This window comes from Oratosquilla oratoria, chromosome 1 (genome assembly GCF_046742065.1).
Source record: "Oratosquilla oratoria isolate Oo_2021 chromosome 1, ASM4674206v1, whole genome shotgun sequence".
NCBI classification, from domain to species: Eukaryota; Metazoa; Arthropoda; class Malacostraca; order Stomatopoda; family Squillidae; genus Oratosquilla; species Oratosquilla oratoria.
Genome location: NC_134777.1, coordinates 70,991,238 through 71,014,804, shown reverse-complemented (window position 1 = coordinate 71,014,804; position 23,567 = coordinate 70,991,238). Strand labels below are relative to the sequence as shown.

At 37.4% G+C, this 23,567-nt stretch overlaps 1 protein-coding gene across 4 annotated transcripts in view; it reads left to right on the top strand.

Moving 5' to 3' along the window:
• LOC143036985 (lipid transferase CIDEA-like) overlaps positions 1-21,053 on the top strand; it is a 33,735-nt gene extending 12,682 nt beyond the window's left edge. For 3 of the 4 annotated variants that reach the window (XM_076205146.1, XM_076205214.1, XM_076205283.1), the window contains one exon: positions 10,236-21,053. In XM_076205146.1, coding sequence (XP_076061261.1) covers positions 10,237-10,773 — 537 coding nt within the window. In that variant the 5' untranslated portion in view covers position 10,236 and the 3' untranslated portion in view covers positions 10,774-21,053. Of the gene's footprint in view, positions 1-396; positions 675-10,235 lie in introns of all 4 variants that reach the window. The other variant, XM_076205109.1, reaches the window with a different exon arrangement.
• The last annotated feature ends 2,514 nt before the right edge of the window (positions 21,054-23,567 follow it).

Here is a 23,567-nt window from a genome sequence, read left to right as displayed (position 1 = left end):
TGAATGTAGTCTAACTCTACTTCCTCTTCCTCCTCTCCATCAGACTTGTCACTCAACCCATTATCTTGTTCAACTGGCATAATTTCTGTATTTTCCCTGCACTTTGCCTGCTTACAGCTCTTGAGTTAAATGAAGATATGTCAAACCCTGTAAACAAAGGCATACATACAAAAAATATTAGTAATAAACAAATGAATACACAAATACCGATAAGAAATATTGTATGCACTAGGTAGACGACGAATCTGTCATGTTGGTCATACATTTCTTTGTGTGCACCATATGACCAACATGATGGGTTTGTCATCGACATAAAATTAGCTCATAGTGTCCTTATTTCATCAAAAAAAGAAACAGTATGACATTCTCAGATATCTATAACTATTCCCATTTCAGAAAAAAATAATAAACAGCATGTAACATACCTGACAGCTCCTCCATGATGAAATAGATAGCACCAGAAATACCTTGTTTCACACCACTCTTGATGTCATCAGCTGATGGTGAACTGCCCAAGGGACTCTCAACCAATCAGCTTCAAGTAACCAATCAGCTTCAAGTGTTGTTCTCAGAGAGAGGAAGCCTAGATGAATTCGTCAGGACAGACACACCGGTTATAACTGTTTTTCTATGCCAGTGAGACTCACCCGAAGCTTGACTGACGATTTCGTCAGGTTGGGATATATAGGGTTAACTGTTTTTGCGTGCAGAATCCAAAAATAATGTCTAATTTTTTCCATCATCCACAGTTTTTGTGTTCCACGGTACATTACATTATGTATGTTGTGTGGGATAAATTTCAATCAAGCAGTTGGCAACACTGAAATTGTTAAATACTTGGTAGTACTGTGTTTGAAGTGTTGGTGTGAGGTTGTGTAGTGCACATTTGTATTTACCTAGTTGTATTTTGCGGGAAGGGGAGCTATGCTCGTGGTGTCCCGCCATTGTATCTCGCAGTGTCTAGTTTGCTTTTAAACTCATGAATGGTTTTTGCGCGTACTATTTCATTATCCAGTTTGTTCCAAGTGTCCAAAACTCTATGTGGAAAACTGTTTTTCTTCAGTTCTCTTCAATAGCTATGTTTTTTATTTTCTTTCCATGTCCTCTTGTGTTTCTTTTGTCCCAGTTAAGTAAGTCCTCTCTATCAAGTATCTCTGTGCCTTTCATGATTCTGTAGATGGTCAATAGGTCACCTCTCTCTCTTCTTTGCTCCAGTGTCGGTAACTCCAGTTTAGCCAATTTCTCCTCGTATGATAGGTTTGCAAGTGCAGGTGCCATTTTTGTAGCTGCTCTTTGGATTCTTTCTATTTTCTTTATACAGTTGAACCTCGAAAGCCCAGACTAATTGGGGGGAAGGGCGGTCCGGTCATTGAAAATGTCCCCTAACACCCGTAGATTTTCGTAGTGGTATACGTATAGGTAATGTATGATATGGCATAGAAACACATAAGAATAATACTCTAACACTGTAATAATACTACTATAATACTAATAATTCTGTAATAATAACTGTAATACAGGCATGTAAATGTACTGTACATACAGTGTACTGTACTGTATTTTTTATTACGTACACTGTAAATATCGGAAGGTATGCACGCGGGACAGTGGTGGCGGCCAGGGTTGCCGCGTTTTCTACACTGCCATGTAGAATGGAAGTGTTGCCATACCGGGGCATACATTTTTCTTGGGAGTGTGCAGACTTTCATAGCAAGATATACTTGCCAAACTTTGACAAAATGTTGGTTCGTTTTTTTTTTTTTTTTTTTTTTTTTTTTTTTTTTTTTTTTTTTAATTCTTGAATGTATATAAGGCCCCCATGCCCTAACATATTCAGTAATATATATATATATATATATATTTTTTTTGCTAAAATAAAGCTGAAACTTTAGCGTAGATTTTTTTCTACACCGTAAAAACGTATCTTTTGGGGTATGATATTTTATTAAGTAACACAATCACCAATAAAAGTCATATTTTGATGTACCATTTATTATTTGATAACTAGTTCTATGATTTTTAAATAAAAGTTTGAGTTTTTTAATGTTTTTAACAGCCAGCTGATATGTAGAAAAAAAATCCTCATTTCCTTGTGCAGTTGCCACATGCCACTATTTTACTATGTTTTGGTACAAAATTCTACGAAACAGCAGCCCTGGTGCTAAAAGAAAGCTGAAACTTTAGCGTAGAATTTTTTTCTACACCGTAAAAACGTATCTTTTGGGGTATAATATTTTATGAGTAACACAATTACCAATAAAAGTAATATTTTGATATACCATTTATTATTTGATAACTAGGTCTATGATTTTTAAACAAAAGTTTTAGTTTTTGAATGTTTTTAACAGTCAGCTATGTAGAAAAAAATTCCTCATGTCCTTGTGCAGTTGCCACATGCTGCTATTTTACTACGTTTTGGTACAAAATTCTACGAAACGGCAGCCCTGGTGGCGACTTGACTGGGCCGGGTTTGAGTACATGTGTACGGCCATCGCTGCCACCTACCGGACAAATAGGGAACTTTGCTTGAAAAGTCCGCCCTTTGTTCATCTCGACCGGTCATATGAGGGTCTGGGCTTTCGAGGTTCGACTGTATTCTTTTTGGTACTGGGGGACCACAATGTCACCGCATACTCTAGTCTAGGCCTTATCAATGTAACCAATATTTTTTTTATCATGTCTTCGTCCAAGTATGCAAATGCCACTTTTATTGATTTTATCAAGTTGTAAGTCTCCCCGACAATTTTGTTAATCTGTTTATCATAGGACAAGTCGTTTGTGATAATTACTCCCAAATCTTTTTTGGATCCTACTTTCTTTACTTCCTTGGTTCCAATTGTATATTTTCCTGATATTCCTGATGTGTGGCAGTAAGTTTGTGATATTATACAGTAGTGTACCTGCCATTCACCTTCCCAATGCCAAGAAACTGTATAAACCACCCAGACAATTTTTGCTGTATTTGTGGTGAATTGACATTCAAATTACAAAGATGGTGTTTCAAGCCATTAATTAAAAGTGTTATGAACATTATTTTGGCTGCAAAGTGGGAGACCAGGATAATAGCTGGACCCCTCATATGTTGTGTAACCTGTGTCAGGCTTCTCACTGCATGGATGAAAGGTTCATAACATATGCCTTTTGCCATCCCTATGGTTTGGAGAGAACCAAAAGATCATACTTCAGATTGCTACTTGTGCATTACAAATATAAAAGGTATAACATCAACATCAAGGCATATTGTAAAATATCCTAATTTATCATCATCTATGAAACCAGTACTTCACAGTCAAGACTTTCCTGTTCCTGACCCTCCAAAACAAATGGGACTAAGTGATGAGTCAAGTGAGGAGGTTATGGAAAAAAAATAGAAGCCATGCACTTTTAGCCAATTTGTTCATCAAATGCATTTATTGAGTCAGGGACATCTGAATGATCTTGTGTGTGATTTAAACTTGTCAAAAAGAGGAATCCGAACATCTTCCAGGTTAAAGGGCTGGAATCTTCTCCAGAAAAATTCAAAATTAGTTTTTATTGTAAGTGACATTGTGATTTTGAACAGTTTTTCTCACTTGAAGATGGTGTGGTGTTTTGCAATTATGCAAATTCTGTTATGGAGGAACTTGACCATAAATATGACAGGAATGAGTGGCGGTTGTTTATTGACTCTTCAAAAGTGAGCCTGAAGCTGTTTTGCTCCACAATGGATTTAAATTTCTTCTGTTTCTCTGACCCATGCAGCTAACATGAAGGAAACATGAGATTATGAAGCTTCTATTGCCAAAAATTAAGGATGAAGAACATATATGGAATATCTGTGGTGACATAAAGGTCGTGGCAACTTTACTTGGAATGCAGCTGGGTTACACAAAATTTTGTTGCTTTCTCTATGAGTGGGACAGTCAGGATAAAAAGAAATCATTATAAAAAGAATGTGTGGCTGAAATGATCACTGACCCCAGGAAAAAAGAATGTTGTCCTCTTAGTGATTCAAAGAAAATTTATCTGCCTCCTTTGCATATTAAGCTAGGGATGATGAAAAATTCTGTTAAAGATATGGATATAACTGGCAAGGATTCACATATTTGAAAAATAAATTCCCTAGAGTAAGTGATACTAAAATTAAAGAAGATATTTTTGTTGGACCACAGATTAGGGAGCTGAGGAGAGACCAGAATTTTGAAAAAGCTACATGGCTGTCATTTAAGAAAGTTTGTGCAGAGTTTTTGGGGAATCACAAAGCAAATATCTACATGGCTGTCATTTAAGAAAGTTTGTGCAGAGTTTTTGGGGAATCACAAAGCCAATAACTATTCTGAAATCGTAAAAGAGCTACAGACATCCTACAAGACCTTGGGATGCAATATGAGCCTAAAAATCCACTTCCTAGACTCTCACTTGGACTTTTTCCTTGCAAATCGTGGCGCTGTCAGTGACAAGCATGGTGAGAGGTTTCACCAGGACATTCTGAACACAGAAAGCTGGTATCAAGAGAAGTGGAGCTCATCATTGTTGGCTGATTACTGTTGGATACTAAAAAAGGAACTCCCAGAAGCAAAATACACTCAAAAATCATACATGTCTATATTTTAATTAAAGGTAAGTTTCATTGAAACATCAGCCTCTTTTATTAGTTACAATTGTTTAAAAATTAATACGCTATCACAGAAAAACTATGCCTGATAGAAAAATTCTTAAAACATATTTGAAGTCAGCAGAAAAAAATTCTATCAAGTTCACCTCCTTTTACTTGTGGAACAAGTGTTTTAATAAATTTAATTAACCATTGAAGTTTAGTGGGGCAGACTGGAGTTTACTGCTTACCCTGCCAGGATTGTGATCTGGTGTACCTAGGCCAAACTGGGAGAAATTTGAACACTAGATTGGTCAAACATTCCATCAAATATGCCCAAGAAAGTTCAGCTGTATCCCACCGTGTTAGTCATCATAACCACTGGATTGACTGGGACAAGGCCAAACTAGTGTTCAAGTCCAGTTGTGGGTTTAGGAGGAAGACAGTTGAGTCTGCCCTAATTGAAGAATGTTCTAATTTTAACATCACTAAAGGACAATGGTCTCCAAACATTATTTTATGTTTAGTGGTTAGTCTCCTTGTCAATAATTAGCTCCTTCCTGACCCCATGCTTGACCCCACTTCTAACCCCATGACTTTTCCATGATTGAGGTCATCTGGCCCATCATGTAGGCTGTACAAATTCCTATTAATTCCCCCTCCTTGTGGAAGAGGAGTATATATTTATGTCTTACCACTTCACAAATTTTGTTCTTTCCTGATGAGGGCTACAGCTAGTAGCCTAAATATAGAAGGTAACGTTCTCCCAAGTTTTTCTTTCACTCCAACTGTGGGTTCTCTGTGTGATATGTACTGTATATATATATTTATAAATATATACACATATATGAGAAATTCGCTAGTGAACAGCGACATCAATCAGATCATTTTTATGACCGTCGCGTCGAGTGGTCTAAGGCGAGCTGCGATGAAACCTCTTCGGTCCCAAAGCAGCAGGTTCAAATCCTCTGTGCAACGGTCATAAAAATGATCTGATATACACATATACTGTCCAGTAGTACCTCAGTTCTTGAAGATCTCACAAATCAAACAAATCGGTTCTTGACCAACCCAAACAGAGAAAATGGAAATTGGGGTAAAATTCAGAGTTTTGTGTAAAAATATCACCCTGACAAAGCTTTATTCTGCAGATCAGTAAACATGTTTTGATCCTTGATGTAATCAGCTCTGGAACAGCTTTCTAGAACAGATTGTGGTAGAGAACAGAGGTTGTACTCTATATATATGTAGAAACACACACATGCACACACCCTTTCGTTGAATGGACGGCGAGAACTACAGTTCCGAAGAAAAAGGAAAATCTACGTGGATCTCAACGTCCAGGAAGTGCCTTATTGTATTTATAGGGAAGGGGAGAGCTCGTGGTATAGTGGGGGGGGGTGATAGGGAAGGAGAAAGGTAGGGATTATTGAGGGAAATGGAAGGAAATGAGGAAGAGGGGGACATGGTCCAGGAGGCCAGGCGTCTTGTAAACAAAAGGCGGACTGATGACGTTGACTTTGGTGATGACGGGATCAACAAAAATGTAAAGATTAGAAGTATAGATAAGAGCAGCACAGTGGAAGGTGATGATAATAGTTTCCAGGGATTTAAAGAGGGTGGGGGGGATACCAACCTCCCCCGATTGGCAAGACTAGAGGAGAAATTTGATAAGATGACCGAGCATTGGGAAAACAGGTTCGGTAACGTAGCCAAAATTGCACAGAGTTGAAAGATTGGAAGAACTAGAGAAGGCAAACAAAAACTTAACTTTAGAAATAGAAAAATTAAAAAGACAGTTAAAAGAAGTTAAAGAAGAGAATGAGGAATTAAAGAGGAATAATAAAGACAATAAAGAAGCCATAGCAAAGGAAGCACACGGCTGGAAAAAAAATCCAAGAAAACAGTAAAGTTGCATTTACTGACATAATTAAACAACAAATGAAAGAACAAACTGAAGACTCAGTTATTAAAGTGATGAGACAGAAGGAGAATATAGTAAGAGACTTAGCAGACAAAAATAAATGTATAATTATATTAGGAATGGAAGAGAAATTTAACCAAAATAGAACCACAAGAATTAAAGAGGAAAAAGAAAAAGTAAACAGTTTACTAGAATTAGTTCAGGAAGCTGAACCTGAAATCATGAAACAAATTGAAGAGATGTTTAGGCTCGAAAAATATAGTACAAATAAGACCAGACCAATCAAGATTAAATTCAGGTCACAAACAACAGCAGAGAATATCTTAGCAAAAACAGGGAAGCTACCAGCAAGTGAACAATATAAAAAGGTATGGATAAAAAGAGAAATGAATAAAGAGGAAAGAAAGGAAGAAAAAATGAAAAGGCAAGAAGCTAAATAAAAAAACGAGAACAGAATGGAATCAGAAAAAGAAGAATTCTACCGGAGAGTAGTGAGTGAATATGAAAGTGAGGAAATGGACCATAACAGAGAGAAACAAAAAAGAAACAGAAAATACAATGGAAATAACAAAGTTAAGAGTGTCCTACACAAATATAGATGGATTAATAACAGGACTGAATGAACTGAACGAGTATCTGAAGGAAAAAGAACCGGACATAATGGGAATTGTAGAGACAAAAATAAAAGGTCCACTACCACCCAACAGCATAGGACACAATGCATATAATTATTGGATTAGAAACAGAGAGATAAAACAAGGGGGTGGAGTTATGTTCCTGGCTAAGAAGGATATAAACGTGAAGAGTGTCACATATGGAAAGAATAGAGTAGAGATGATTATGATAGAAGTAGAAGACAGAGATAAGAAGAGCAGAAAGTTTGTAATAAACTACGTGCCCCCAAAAACAGCCTCGTGGGAAGAGAGTGAACATAAAAGTATGTTAGAAGACGCAAGAATAACACTAAACAAGATAATGGAAGATGGAGGAAGAATAGTTATGATGGGCGACTTTAATTGCAAAGAAGTTTGCTGGGAAGAGATAACCGTAAAGGGTGGAGAAGACTCATGGGGAAATGTTCTACTTGAGATGATTATTGACCACACAATGACACAATGGATTCAAGAGAACACCAGGTATAGAAATGAAGAAGAACCATTGAGACTAGACCTAATAAACACATCAGAACCTGAAATAGTGGAAAAGATAGAATACCAGGCACCAATAAGTAAAAGTGACCACATTTTGATAGAACTAGAACTAAATGAGAAAAAAAAATACATGAAAAGAAATGAACAACATAGAAAAGGAAGATTGATGTATGAAAAAACAAATTTTGATAAAATAAAAGAATTCTTTCAAAATGAAAACTGGGAAAGAATACACAAAGAAGATACAACAGTAGAAGAGAAATGGAATATTTTTACAAAAATTTATAAAAAAAAAAAAAAGTGAAAAAGTATGTCCCAAGACAAAAACAAGAAAAAGAATACATGTATGTAAAGTGCTGGTACAACAAAAGTTGTAGGGAGTTAAAAGACAAAAGAGACAAAGCTTGGACCAAATGGAAGAAAGACAAAAGACCTAAAAAATGGAAAATATATACTTGTTATAGAAATTAATATGTACAAGCGTGCAGAGAAGAAAAGAGAAAATATGAAAAAGATGTCATAGAAAAATGTAAAGATCAACCAAAACCATTTTACAGATTTGTAAACAACAAACTGAAAAACAACAAGATTTGGAGAAATTAAGACAAGGAGGAGTTGAATACACAGAGGAAATAGAAATGGCGGAAATTATGAACAAGCATTTTAAATCAGTGTTTACAAGGGAGAACATACAACTGGAAGAGATCGAATGGAAAGAGAAAGTCCCTCCTATGAAAGAAATAGAAGTAACAAAGAATGAAATAATGAAACACTTGAGTAATCTTGATGTCAGAAAATTTCATGGACCAGATAAAATAGCAAACTGGATTTTGAAAGAATGCAGGAATGAACTGGCAGACAAAATACATAGCATAATAAATAGTTCCTTGAAAGAAAGAAAAGTTCCAGAAGATTGGAAAAAAGCAAATATAGTACCTATATATAAAGGGTGAAATAAAGATCCTACCAACTATAGACCAGTCTCTCTAACAAGCACAATAGCAAAAATTTGTGAAAGAATTATCAAAAGTAAATGGGTAAAATATTTAGAAAAAAAAAACCAGCGTGCTAAATCCAAGGCAATTTGGATTCAGACAAGGACGATCATGTGTCACCAATTTAATATGTTTCTATTCAAGGCTAATAGATATAATACAAGAAAGAGATGGATGGGCTGATTGTGCATTTCTAGACCTAAAAAAAGCTTTTGACAAAGTACCACATAAGAAGTTGCTTACGAAATTAGAAATTGAAGGAGGAATACAGGGCTAACTGCTTAAATGGATGGAAAACTTTTTGCAAGAAAGAAAAATGAGAGTAGTGTTAAGAGACAAACACTCAAAATGGGATGAAGTAATAAGCGGTGTTCCACAAGGAACAGTTCTGGCCCCAATAATGTTTGCTATATATATCAATGATATGGATGAAGAAATTGAAAGTTATATGAACTTCTTTGCAGATGCAAAACTATTAAAAAAAAGTGAACACGGAAGAAGATTGTGAGTCACTACAGAGTGATCTAGATAAAGTATAGGAATGGAGTAGGAAGTGGGAGATGGAGTTCAACACTAAAAAGTGTAGTATAATGGAATTTGGAATTAGCAAAAAAAGAACAGTGGGATCATATAAATTGGAAGGAATAAAAAAAGTAGAAATGAGAAGGACCTGGGAGTCATTGTTATGAATAATATGTCACCTGAGAAACATATAAATAAGATTTTTGGAGAAACTTATAATTTGATAAGAACAATCAAAGTGGCATTTACATACCTGGATGAAGAAATGGTGAAGAAAATTCTAATCACTGATAAGACCAAGATTGGAATATGCAGCAACGATATGGTCACCAAGTACAAAAAAAAATGTATAAAAAAACTTGAAAGAATACAAAGAGCAATTACAAAATTGGCACCAACACTCAAAACTATCAAATGAAGAGAGACTAGCAAAACTTGAACTACAGACACTAGAGCAAAGAAGAGAGAGAGGAGATTTGATAGCTATTTACAGAATCATGAAAGGCATAGAAATTATTGATAGAATCTGATAAAATGGGATGATAGAAATACAAGAGGACACGGAAAGAAAATCAAGAAAGACAGCTATAGAAGAGATGTGAAAAAGAACAGCTATCCTCACAGAGTAATAGACAATTGGAACAAGTTAGATGAGAAAGTGGTGTGTGCAAAAACAATACATGAATTTAAAAATAGTTTAGATAAAATGAGATATGAAGACGGGACACCATGAGCATAGCTCCCCTTCCCGTAAAATACAACTAGGTAAATACACACACACACACACACCCACACAGAGTCCCACCCACATGGCACACACATTTGGTCAAAAAAAGTTGGAATGTACAGATGTGTGTAAGATACAGCATTACCTACAGATTGGGCAATTACAAACTTTGAGATCTCTGAAAAAAGTAACAGCTATCAGTCACGAAATCAACACATTATCCAAGACCATGATATATCACACACACACACATGAGAACAGACTTTCTTAATGTTTATGCTTTGAGCAGAATTTCAAGTCTGAATATTTGTCTGTATTTATATAAAATGTATTGTTCTCTCAGGATGAAGAAACCTGTTCGTGTTTGGTCATGGGACAGGAAGACCAAGCAGGGTATTGTGGCAGAATCTTTCGAGGAGTTGCTGAGCAAAGGTGCCAAGAAACTTAAATTAAGGGATAGCAACAATCTTAGAGTCGTCCTTGAAGAGGATGGCACACTTATTGATGAAAAGTATTGGGAAACACTTAAACCTGACTCCAGAGTTATATTTTTGGCCCTTGACCAGGAGTGGCAACCAGAAGCTGTGCGAATTCCTAAACTCAAGCTGAAAGACACTGTAGATGGCCCAGGAAGCACTGAGGCTGAAACAGCACAGAGTCTCCTAACAGCCATCAAAGAAAACCCCACCTGCATTGCTCTCCTCAGTCTTGCTGACTTGGAAATTGTCAAGGATGCTGATGTCAGTGCTCCTGAAATCAGTTCTGTGATGCAGACAGAAGATGCAAAAGAGATTCAGAAAATGTGTGTGGAGTTTTATGTACAAAGAAGAAGAGAGGCAGATGCTCTGGAGTTTGTGGAATTACTAAAGAAACATAACTGAAGTTGAACTCGGGGTTTTGTGGCTTGGGAATATGGTTGATGATGATGATGATGATTTGTACCTTGCATGATAGGTGACAACTGTCATGCCATCAATGTTAAGCAAAGCCCCTTCATTGCTACGAAGGTATCTTTCCATCTGATTGCCTTTATAACGATGGAAGTTATGAATACAGTCAGTCTTTATGTTATTGGCCCAAATTCATCACTCTTTAAAGGCCAAATAATGAATTTAAATGGTATTATTTCATTTTTTTTTTAATTCCATAAGTGTCAGTTGTATTTTTGAGTGCCCCCATTGCCAAATGCTGGCATTTTCATGCAACAGCAACTGCTCACTCCAGTTTTATATTATGACTTTATTAGCTAGACTCTTTAAGAGAAGTGGTTTCCATGAATATTTCAGCTTCAGAGTTTTACTTTCCCTTTGGAGGTGCAAGTAAATGGTTGAGGACAAATGCTGATATGCAACTTAACTTCCTTTACTTAGCAGTCACAATCAAAGAAGATAGATAAGTCATATGAGCAGATGAAGATTGCATGGAAACCCTTGTGGTGGCAAAGTACTGCCATCACTTGCAGGAGGAGGCATATGCTGACAAAATGGAGGTGGCAATTGCTGGTAGGGTAAGATAGATGGTATGGGTATTGCAGTCAGTAAAAGTACACAATAAGTTATAATTTTTGTTGTATTATATTTGACTTTAAAGTAGGACCTTATGTTATCGGATATAAGGAAGGTGTTGCAGGGAACAAAACTGCACTGGTATGTGATAATCTTTCATTTAGGGATAAAAATGGGAACAGTAATTATTACGGTATATTGATAAGGCAAGAAGTGACCTTAGCAACCCAGAGGACAAATCAAGAGACCAAGTGTTGAACTATTAATTTTGCTCAAGTGGCACTTAATTATATGTACTCTATTTAGAAAGGGATAAAAAGAAAAACTGCTCATTCTACATCAAGTGAAATTTATATCCTAATTGTATGAGGATGTATTTGCCAACACTACAGGATAGTTTCTTTGTTCAGGTATGCTGGCAAACACAGTGGAGTGGGCAGATGTGCAGTTTTATTTTTGTACAATTTATAAGACTTAGGTGATAATCAAATATGGATTTGAGAAGTATGAAGTAGTGGCATTTATTTAAGTTACAACTTTAGGTAGTGGAGAAAAAAGACAATTTGATTTCTTCTTTCATAAAATGTTTGCACAGATTTAAGTTAAATCATTGTGTTGGTTTCATTTGTCTGATATGGTAGACTGGTGTGAACTAGGATGTCATGAAGGAGGGGCATAACCTTGTATATCTGTGGCATTGTTCATTGATGAATGCAATACATGTGACAAGTGATCACCATAAAAAATAGAGGAAGGTAAGATGTCAGCATTGCCTAGGAGGGCTAACATAGAGGGTATTGTTTTGCAGGTGTAGTACTGATGTGGGTTTAATCTTAAGTGATTGCAAATCATGTACTAACAGATTGTCAATAGTTATGCTCATAAATATGTTAACAACATTGAATTAATATTTTGAGGATAAGAAACAGAAATCAGCTGATGTACTTGAAAAGGAATTGAATTACAGTACTTGTGACAAATGAAGGTGACTTAACACCTGCATTTGCCATCCCAGGGTTAGCTACTTAGTGTTACACTGTGAAAACACACCCTCACTTCATCAGAACTGATTTCAGTGGAGATATTTCCTCAGCTCAATACTCTCATGTACCCTTGTAGTGATCCAATTCCTTCAATGAAAGCCCGTGATGGGAACACTAGTTACACAAGTACCGTAGTCATGCTCTAGACTCTTTATCATCTTGGTATTGTTAGGTTGTTAAGTACCTTGCATCTGTGTTTATGCATCCAAATGTAGATTTACCTTTGCACATAGATGAACATGCATCTCTTTATTAATGCAGTAGAATTGTGTATTTGATTTTTATAGGGGAATGTTGCTATAAAACCAGGGATGAGGAATCAAAGTAAAAATTGCATGCTTCATATGAATGCAAGATAAAGTGAGAAGCTAATGCCAGGAGGCTCCTATCTGTGGCTAAAGCTGTCACCTTTGCCCTATGTGCATGTAATCCATTGTAAATGATGTGAGTTTGAAGCCATTTTGGCACTATCTTTTCTACATCTAAAGCCAAAGACTGTTATACCTATGTACATTCAATTCTGTTAGATGTAGATAATTATATGGCATTTTTCTAAAAGGTTTTGATTCGCATTTTACAGGTTAGATAATGACAATAGTTAATGTTTTGTATAGATTCCTGGTCAGTCTTTCTTTGTAGTTTATGCACAGAGAACAAATAGCATGGCCAAGAGCACTTGCCAATTCGCCAAGTAGGCCAGATGGTGTGCAAGCTACACAATATTTACATACTATATATTGATGTAATCACTCACAATCTTAATGTGCACAAGCTTTTCTACCATCTTTGCATGTTATGAATTACATGCCAATTGTTTTTGTTACTGTGTATGTAAGGCTTATGTCACATTTGTAATTTTTGCATACAAATGGAACTCCCATTATCATTCATCACTAATTTCCTATTGCTGTTTTTATAAGAGGTTCATCAATCCATAGCCTTGGATCTCTTTTGCAGGAGAATCCACTGAGGAACCTGGTCATGGTCATTGTGTTGGCCCATAGATTACTCATGGAAGAAAGAGTCGTCTGAAATGGGTGAGTGTAATAATGATGATGATAATAAGTTGCCTTGCAATTCATTGACCAGAAACCCACAGCACCACAATGGCTGGCAACAATATCCCCCTCCCCCCAGATATTTCTGGGAAGAAACTGGACTGTTATTTGTGTTGTATTAGTGTATTTACCTAGTTGTAATATACAGGAGGGGAGCTATGCTCATGGTGACCCGTCTTTGTATCTCTCCGCATCAAGTTTTATCTTAAAATCTTGTATAGTGTTTGCACATACTGTTTTGTTGTCTAATTTGTTCCATGTATTAATTGCTCTGTGTGGGAAACTGTTCCTTTTAAATTTTCTATAACTATCTTTTTTCAGTTTTTTTTCGTGTCCTCTCATTTTACCAAATGTTGTCCCACACTAACAGGTCATTCCTGTCTAAAACTTCCATTTCTTTCATTATTCTGTAGATAGTCAGCAAATCTCCTCTTTCTCTTCTTTGTTCCAGAGTTGGTAGGTTCAGTTTGGATAGTCTTTGCTCATATGTTAGTTCGGCGAGAGTCGGTACTAGTTTGGTTGTCGCTCTTTGTAATCTTTCTAGTTTCTTAATATTCTTTTTGGTACTGGGTGTCCAAAGTGATGCTGCATACTCAAGTTTTGGTCTTATCAGTGTAGTTAGTATTTTCTTTATCATTTCTTCATCCATATAAGTAAATGCCACTTTGATTGACCTCAATAAATTGTAGGTTTCTCCGAATATTTTATTTATATGTTTATCAGGTTTCATGTCCTTTCCAATCATCACTCCAAGATCTTTTTCAGAGTTTGCTTTTTTTATTTTTTCTTCTCCAGTTCTGTAATCTTTTGATATTCTGTTTTTAGTCTTTCCAAATTCTATTATATTGCAGTGTGGGACTATTTCCATGTTACCAGCTTGTAGTAGTAGGAAGAGGGGACCAGTTGCTAGTTGTCAGGCTGTTTTATAAAAAGTAAGAGGAAGTACAAAGTTGATAGAGAGAGATCTTGGGCTCAGTCTAGAGACCAGAGAGGTGAAGATGTTGATGGGTTTTGAAGATGAGGCAGCAGAGAGGTGAGTCTTTCTTATGTCCAGCTAGCAGGACCACCATTTGCAGGTACCTGTTGTTGGTCCCTAGGTGAGTATAGGGCAGTTCAAGGTAATGTGCTCCATGCCCTCTGTGTAACAACTGCATATAGAGGATGTGGTGTCTGTGGGCACCTCTGCATTGGCAGTGGGTGACAATCTGAGCATGGCCAGTGTCATTCTTGTATCTTGGGAGCATTTTAGCTTCTGGATCCATGTCAAGGGGCATTTGATTTCGCACCATCACTGAATTGTGTCTTTATAACTTTTAGCTCTTTGAAAAGGCAATTAGTGGTGCAAGAGTGTCAAAAAGGATAGAAACACTGGTAAGCCACAGTTCATAACCAATCAACAGATGATTGACACAATGGGGAATAATACCAAGAGGATCTTTTTCCAAACCTTGATGGTCCTTCTTCCATAGTGAATATTTTATCTATACCAGATTGATTAGTGCAATTAAACCATAGAATGTTGCCAGCCAAAAGCTTACCCAGATATTTGTAAACATTAATCAGTTTAGAATTTGATCCAAATATTGTATCAAATGGATGTCTTTGTGAACTTACTAATTTGGATGCCTCTTGACATACATTCAGAAAAGAAAACACTTTAATGCAAGAATAGCAATAGGCAATCAACACTCAGGTATCCATTGTCAAAACAATACCAGTGCAGAAATGGATTAACACTAATACACTATATCTCCTAGATGCAGTCACCACACAGAAGAGACAAGACATGTTATCTTATACTTCCCTACAGTCATCCAAATCTGGTCACTAGAAAGTTTCTTCCCTGTGTGACCTATGAGCCAACCTGGTGGCTATGTCTGGGTTCCTCAGTTCCACTGGTCTCCTGTAAGAGAGATCCAAGGCTACAGAGTAATAGCATTATGAGGCTGATGTAGGAAATCATGAATGTTGTCCTTAGTTATACTTGTGCTGGTGTCACTGAATGTGTACTTTCAGTGCAGCATGTTTATATGCATATAATTATTTTGTCCAACATTAACATCATTCTCTACCAATTAAGATTGCCCAGCCATCTTCATATGAAAAATGTGTTTCTCTTCCCCTACAGGATGGGAGAATACAGGGTAACTCCTTGTCACTGAATAAAGGAAGTTCCTCCATTTTGGCTCTTGTATACAAAACAGAGTTTAGGTCAAGACAAATTTAGATATTGTGGGAGCATGATAAAGGATGCCAAGTCTCACTCAGGATATAATTCTACCCCTTACCATATTACATATGATGGGATGAGCTTCCATGTCTCGGGTTACTGGAAGTGAGTTAGTGTGAGGTATGGTTAAGTTTGGAGAAGGAAAGATAGGTATATTTTTAATTCTGTTTTTAAATTTATATATATACCAAGAGCTTTTTCCCTCTTATAAGGGAGGTAGCTAAGTCAGAGGCATGTACCTATTCCCACCCATCTCACTCCCCTCCACCACCCCTTCCACCCCTCCCATCTCAGCTCCTCATGGATCAAATTGGTACACAAATTAAAAAATAACTGTCTCGCCTGTGACATAGTCCAGGTTTTCCCATCTCACTAGTGAGTTGCCCATGGATTAAGGGTGAAGAAGTATGGCAGGAGTCATGAGGGTGGATTGAGTGAGGTGTGAAGGGGTGAGGCAGAGTGCAGAGATGAAAGGAAAGTTGGAAGATGGTTAATTAAAGAATATTGGAGGGCAGAGGTGGATGGAGTGAATTTGGGGAGGGGGTGGCTGATGAATGAATGGATGGGGTGAGGAGGCCCTTGGGTAGGGGTGTGTGTTGAGCAGTGAAGGGAGAAGGCAGAAGATAATGTACGAATGGAGAGTGGTCGTGAATGGATGAGAAATTGACATGGTCTGAAGGGGTTTCTTAATATTTACTCTGTAATGTCTTAAATTTATCATCATTCCAAATACTGTGGTATAAAGCCCCCTCTGGTGATGACAAATTATATGCAGTCAGTATTCCCATATGGAAGTGTATGTACTCTAAACCCAAAGTGGACTTAATTTGATAAGAGTCATCGATTCTTCTATTTTTTGTAAAATCAATCAGTCAACTGTTATGGGATCAATGACATACCTACAAGTGGTCAGTCTGCAAGATGGATGTGTGAGACATTATCCCTCTTACCCATCTTCAAAACCCATCAACACCTCCATATGGAGATGTAACCTCAAGGAACTGACACTGTCTTCAGACTGGGCCTAAGATCTCTCTCATCTGTAACTGTATTTCCTCCATCATTTCACTAAAGGAGAACAAACAACTGGTGATTGCTCCCCTCCTCCTACTACTATTACTACTACTACTACTGCTGCTGCTACTACTACTTCTACTATTTTAAACTGGTGACATAGAAACTCCCACACACAAATACAGCACAGACAGCAGTCCAACATTTCTTCCTGGGAAGATATATTGAAGGGCCTAAGAACTATTGCCAGCCACTGTGGGGCTGCAGGTTTCCAATCAGTGAAATTTGGGATTGATTGAAAATCCATGAACCCACAATAGCTGGTGGCAACAGTCCTTATGCCCTCCCGTAATTCTCTAGATCCCTCTGGCAAGAAATGTTTAATTGCTTTTGATGTTATACAAGTGTGGATCAATTTCTGTCTCCAGTTCATAGGAGCAGGAGAGTGGCAAGTGTTTTTTTTTTTTGCTCACCTTATGAAGTAAGTGTTGTGAAAAAATTGAAAATTGAGAAAGATTATAAAGCAGTCCACATTCTAAGTGCCAACCCCAGTGATATAAACTCACATGTATAAGTAAAAATGCATGACTGGCTATTGTGAGTAGTGTATAAGAAAAAATTGGGTAAAAAAGAAAAAGGGTATTAAAAAGTGTCAATGACTATATAACTTTTATGAAATCTAATCACTATAGTTAAAGAGGGATATGTGGAAATTCGAACTGAGGAATGATGGAGTGTTGATTTCCAATAGATGCCTGAGAGGAGAGCACAGAATAGGGACCAAAGCTATGCTTAGGAAGGTGGTCCTGCAGGAGTTATTTAGGAGAGTCATCTTTGTGCTACCAATCTCCAGAGTTCATCAACACTTACCTCCACTTGGAAGTGTAGTTCTAAGGGACTGGTACTCAATCTATTGACCAGATTCAGGACTTATCAACTTCCAGTTTTCCCACAACTTTTTTCACTTCAGGAGAGCTGACAGTGGGTGACTGCTGTCTTACTCTTATTGGCTGGTGATGTAGATATAACCCAACACTTGCACAAGGCAGATAAAAATCTCAATCATTCTTCCCAGAGGAAGCTATAGGAGAACCTTATGACAAATAATGGGTTTCATGGGGCTTTTGGTATCTAATAAGAGAAACTGAGATGACAATTGATAATAGCATTTGTTGCCTCAAATTTGAAAAACTGGAAACTTGGAGCCCCACTGTAACAAGTAATGGACCTTGGGTTTTCCCATAGACCTTCCAGGGAACAATCATCGAAATGTTGTCTGTTTTGTATTAGTGCGAGTCTATTTCTGTGTCACTAGCTAATAGAAAGTAGAAAAGGAGAATAGTTGTCAGTTGTCCATTCTATATGATATAATGGTGGTCAAGGTATTCAAAGTTGACTCAGAGATCTTGAATCTGGTCCAAGGCTGCATTTCCCAATGAAGGTGAAGGTAATGATGTGATTTGAGGATGAGTGATAACGATATGATTTTCTAAGATGTCAATCTTCCAGGATCACCACAAACAAGTACCTGTTGTTGGCCCAGAATGATGAATGAGTGCTGAATGTGTTAGGGAAACATAAAGACAGCACTACATCTTTTAATTATATCCAAGGAATCACCCTATTCATATCAATAATCCAGGGATTAAGGAACTTGTTTTCATGTGAAGGTGGATTTGTAAGCCTTATATTGTGTGGGGAGATGCTGATGTTGAAGGATACACACAAAACACATTTATGTACACACACATTTATGTTACAGCATATAGACACTTAAGACCTACAGCAGGGATGGGGAACCTTTTTCATTTTAAGGGCCAAACTTGGATTCACCAAGCACTTCATAGACTTCATCAGAACATCAATGTACAATCAAGCTAATCAACAATCATGTTATATAGTTGTTGTTTTTTCATCCTCCAAGTGGGCTGTTTAATACATTCCTGCAGGCCTGATTTGGTCCACAGGCCAGAGGGTCCCCACCCCTGGCCTCTCTTCCCCATAAAAGGGAGTTGCCATCCTATCCCTCACCAGTAGATGATAGCTAGTTGCCAAAACCAAAAGAAAGTGGGAGGATGAGATTAGTTCCCTCATCCTTAAGGAAAAAGGACAAACTAAAACAAAGGTAAATTTCCCTTCTACTCTGCCTCAATTTCCTCACTTATCTTTCCTATTCAAAACTCCCATTCTACTTCATTTACTCCACCCTTCTTCATTTTGTGTCCTATCTTACTTTATACATCTCCTCCTCTGACCATTTCAAACATTCATTGGGACCAGTAACAGGCAGGTGCAAATGTGGTCCTACAAAATGGACATAGAATAATCTCTCTGCCACCTATCAACCATCATCTGGATATGCAGCCCCCAAAGAATTGACCCTTGATCTTTAGATTAGGCCAAGGACCTCTATCAACTTTGGTTGAAGTTCCTTGACCTTTTCATATAAGGAGCACTGACAACTGATGACCACTACAAGCCAGTGACATAGAAACAGTCCCACACTAATACAACACAAACAATAATCCAGCATTTCTTCCTGAAGAGATTTTTGGGAGGGCTGGAGGATTTGGGCCAGCTACTAAGGGGCTGTGGGTTTCCAGTCAGTGAAACTGGTTTGTAAGGTGGTCCTGCAGGAGAGTTATTGAGGAGAGTCAACACCCTATTGATCTCCAGATTAACACACTTGCCTCCACTTGAAAGTGTAGTTCTAAGAGACTGGTACTCAATGTATGGACCAGGTTCAGGACCAATCAACTTCAGTTTTCCCACAAATTTTTTCACTTCAGGAGAGCCGACAGTGGGTGACTGCTGTCCTCATTCTTCCTTCCTCCCGTTTGTGGTCTTCCATTCTACACTTGGGTCATACATTTTTGACTAATCTGTCTGCGTCTCATCTTTAGGTGCATCCATACCACCTCAGAAAGGCCGTGCTCATAAACCCACCCACCCCTCTCACTTTTTTCTTATGTACAGTATGTGTATTTGTGTTTATGTATATACCAGTATATGTTTATTTTTACAAAATATGTGTCATTATGTTTTTGTACATATTTTGATACAGTTCATCATATGCAAATGTGCCCTTTTCTCATGGATTTAATGCTTTTCATTTTATCACACCAGTGATATTGATTACATATATATATATATATATATATATATATATATATATATATATATATATATATATATATATATATATATATATATATATAATATTTTTTTCCAATTTCATGTTAGTGTAAACAACCATTTTGTATTATTCATGCAAAATAACCCATTTTTATATGATTTAAACTTTAGCATTTCTTCATAGAATTTGCAGGTTCATGTCCAATATATGTACTGTTCAGTAAATACTATTTAAATTTGAGTCTTTCTGGTGCTGAAGCCAGACATTAAGAATGCTTTAGTCTAAAAATAATCACTGGTGTTTTATTTTTCAATAGATTAGTTTAATACAAAGTATTTGTGGGAAAAGAAGTAAGAGAGGGATTCTACAGCCACCTTAGTCATATTATGTTTAACATCCACAATTTTCATTTGTAATGCATTAGATAGTCTGCATTAATGTGATCTTGCAGAATAAATATTACTTCATTGCTGAAATTTACAAAATAGGCTTTGTAATTTCATGCTCATTCATAATACTTTATATATATATAAATCTTTTGTATACATATCTATTAAAATACAATTTTAAATTGTTACAATAGGATCAAGTGCACATAGGTAGGTATTTGATTACATAAGATTTTTTTCACTTCTACATAAAGTGTATTCATTATTCTTAAAAGTTTTAGATTTATTCCATTGTATTATATTACTTTTTCTTCCCACTTAAAGCTGAAAAGAACTTTAGTTTAATTGTAAATATGTTATCAGGTGAAACTTTGAATTATGGGAATCAAATTTATAGAGGAATTGTAACACTTATTAATGTTTTGTGCCCTTTTCTTGATCATATTATGTATGTCAGTTTTCCTTTTGCCACTGGATTACATGCCCAAAATATGTCTTCACTTTCAGTAAAATGGGTTCATTGCCATGTCACAATGCACTGGCATTAGAAATTAATGTGATTATAATTCAGCCATAATACAATGAAGTGGTTCATGTTACATTGTTACAGTGATACAAATTGTCTTGTGCAGGATCTAACTTATAGTAAGTTCAACAGATTTGTTAACGTGAGTTTGCTTTCATGCATTCGTATATTCATCTATTCCATATTGCACTGTTGTTATGTAGCAATAGGAAACCTTTCCCAGTGTTCAAAGTTAGCTAAATAAAGTCTTTGTAAAAGTATTGTGTGGTCTCAGTGTCCAAATGTTTCATTATGGTATCATCTAATTAACCTTAGTGAAATATATATATATATATATATATATATATATATATATATATATATATATATATATATATATATATATATATATATATATATATATATATATAATATATTGCCTTGAGTTTCTTGTGTTTAATCCCACGGCAAATGAAATGGCATGTCCTCAGAGCTTCTCATAAACCTCATTAAGAAACTAAATGTTTTTCCCTCCCACATCCCACTTCCAACCTCCTGTAGTGTTCATGCATGAAGGACAACCAAGGAAGGAAATCCAACCAGTGATCTTATTCTCGTTATTCACTGAATGTGGCAAGCCCAAGATCTGGAGCTGGAGGTCCTCGTTCTGGTGTTAGGAGAGAAAGAAGGTCTTGGAGCTTGTAAGTCCTCAATCCGATGCTAGAAGAGAGAAGGTCTTGGAGCTAGTTGGGTTGTTGCTGTTGTGATTGAAGAGGCTGTTCTGCCTTCCGTTGCCAAGAGGCCGTCTTTTAAATCCTGGTAGTGGCTCAGTCAGGTCCTGGTTTCTGACTAGTCTTCTGTGAGCCCTGGCGAGTGTGCACACTTCCGCTCGCGTTGGTGACGTTGTCAATCCCGGTTCAGTCTCCATGGGAGACTGTTGTCTCAGACGCTGTAGGTGTTGGTGGATGGAGTGCTGCCACTACACCACTCCCCCCCCCATCTTTAGAAGCGAGCAGCGCGGAGGGTAAGGAATTGCCCGAGTGGAGTGGGAGTAACAGGCAGGCCTTCTGACCAGGTGGCCAGAGTGGGTGATTGTACCATTGAACGAGATCTCTGGGGAGGATGGGCTGGATAATAGAGAAGTTGGCAACTGGCTTTAGGAGTGGTCGTGGGTTTGACGAGAGGGTCTGGTTGGGCATGGGGCTGTGGAGATACGATTAGACAAGTGGGCTAAAGATGAAAGCGGAAACGAGTCCGGGGTGATGGGTGGGTGGGACAATGGTGGTGGTATGAGGAGGTGGGCTGACGTGGTCGTGATCTTGAGAGGATCCTGGCTGGATATGGAGATGGCCGGGTAGGTGAGTGGGGTAAAGGTGAAGGAGAAAGTGAGTCGGGAGGGAAAGAAATGTGTTGAAGATTGGGGGTGGGGGATGACAATTCTGGGGGTACGAGGGGGTGGGCTGGTTTGTTGTGGGCTAGTGGTAGGGATGTGTTGTAAGTGGGAGTGGAGGTGGAAAAGAGGGTTGGCATGGGAGGATGGAGGGAGGTCAATGAGAAAGTGCTTCGCCGACCTTTTGATGACTAGAGGGTCCATCATACGGGCGCTGGAGAGGGGCTCGTCTGGAGTCCCGCCTGACGAAGACATGATCCACTGACTCGAGGGATGGGGGAACACACTGGGTTTGTGTGTGTCGTCCGTGGTGGTGGGGGCCTGTTGTTGGCAAAGGTCTCCCTGAGTAGTTGAAGGGGGTCGTGTCGGTCGGGGTCTTCGATAGCAGGGGTGACCATCTCCCCGGGAAGGTAAAGGTCTTCTGTATACAGTAGCTGAGACGGAGACACGTTGCTGTCGACCTTGGAAATACTACGGATGGAGAGGAGCACAAGAGGAAGGGCATCAGCCCAACCGTAAGAGGGTTGCTGTTGTTATGAAGTACATTTTTCTGTGTTATGTAATCCCGTTGTTGCCTGGTTTCGTTCGAAAGCGGCTTCGTCTGCGCTTCGAACGAGTTTCATTCATGATGTATACATCTACATGATATTTTAATATGTTAATCTTCATGATTAAATTGAGTTAATCACGGTTTGATTATGTGTAATATTATTCAGTGTTAAATTTTCATGTGGATGTATACGCGATGTTATTTTGTTTAGATCAAGTCTAATTTATTGTCCAGAAAGCGACTAAGAGTGTTAACTGGAGAGTCGAGGTAAGTGGACGTGTCGCTGTTGTTTTTGGTAAGGCTGGAAAAAAACATTCTAAATTAGCTTTAAGCGATTAATTTCTCCTTAGAGCATATATACATTTGTATTAGGAATTGTCCCAGTGCAAAATCAAATTACTCGCCATACATTAAATAAGCGAAGGTGATACTGATCGATGTGTTAACCTGTGGACTTCAAATTGGTGATTTAACTAATTAAGAGTATTATTGAGTTACTCAAGGTTTATAAAGAATCTAGTGATACAAGACAATATTATTCCTTTTCTATACTTTAAAACTGTATTGTACAGATATTTCTACTACACTTCATTGTTACATTCTATTTGTTCTTATTAGCAATTTATTTAAGCGATTAATTTCTCCTTAGAGTATATATACATTAACATTTGTTTTAGGAATTGTTCCAGTGCAAAATCAAATTACTCGCCATATTTTGAATAAGCGGTGATACGTGATCGATGTGTTAAGCTTTAGACTTCAAGTGGGTGATTTAACTAATTTAGTGTATTATTGAGTTACTCAAGGTTTATAGAGTCTAGTGGTACAAGACAATATAATTCCATTTCTATACTT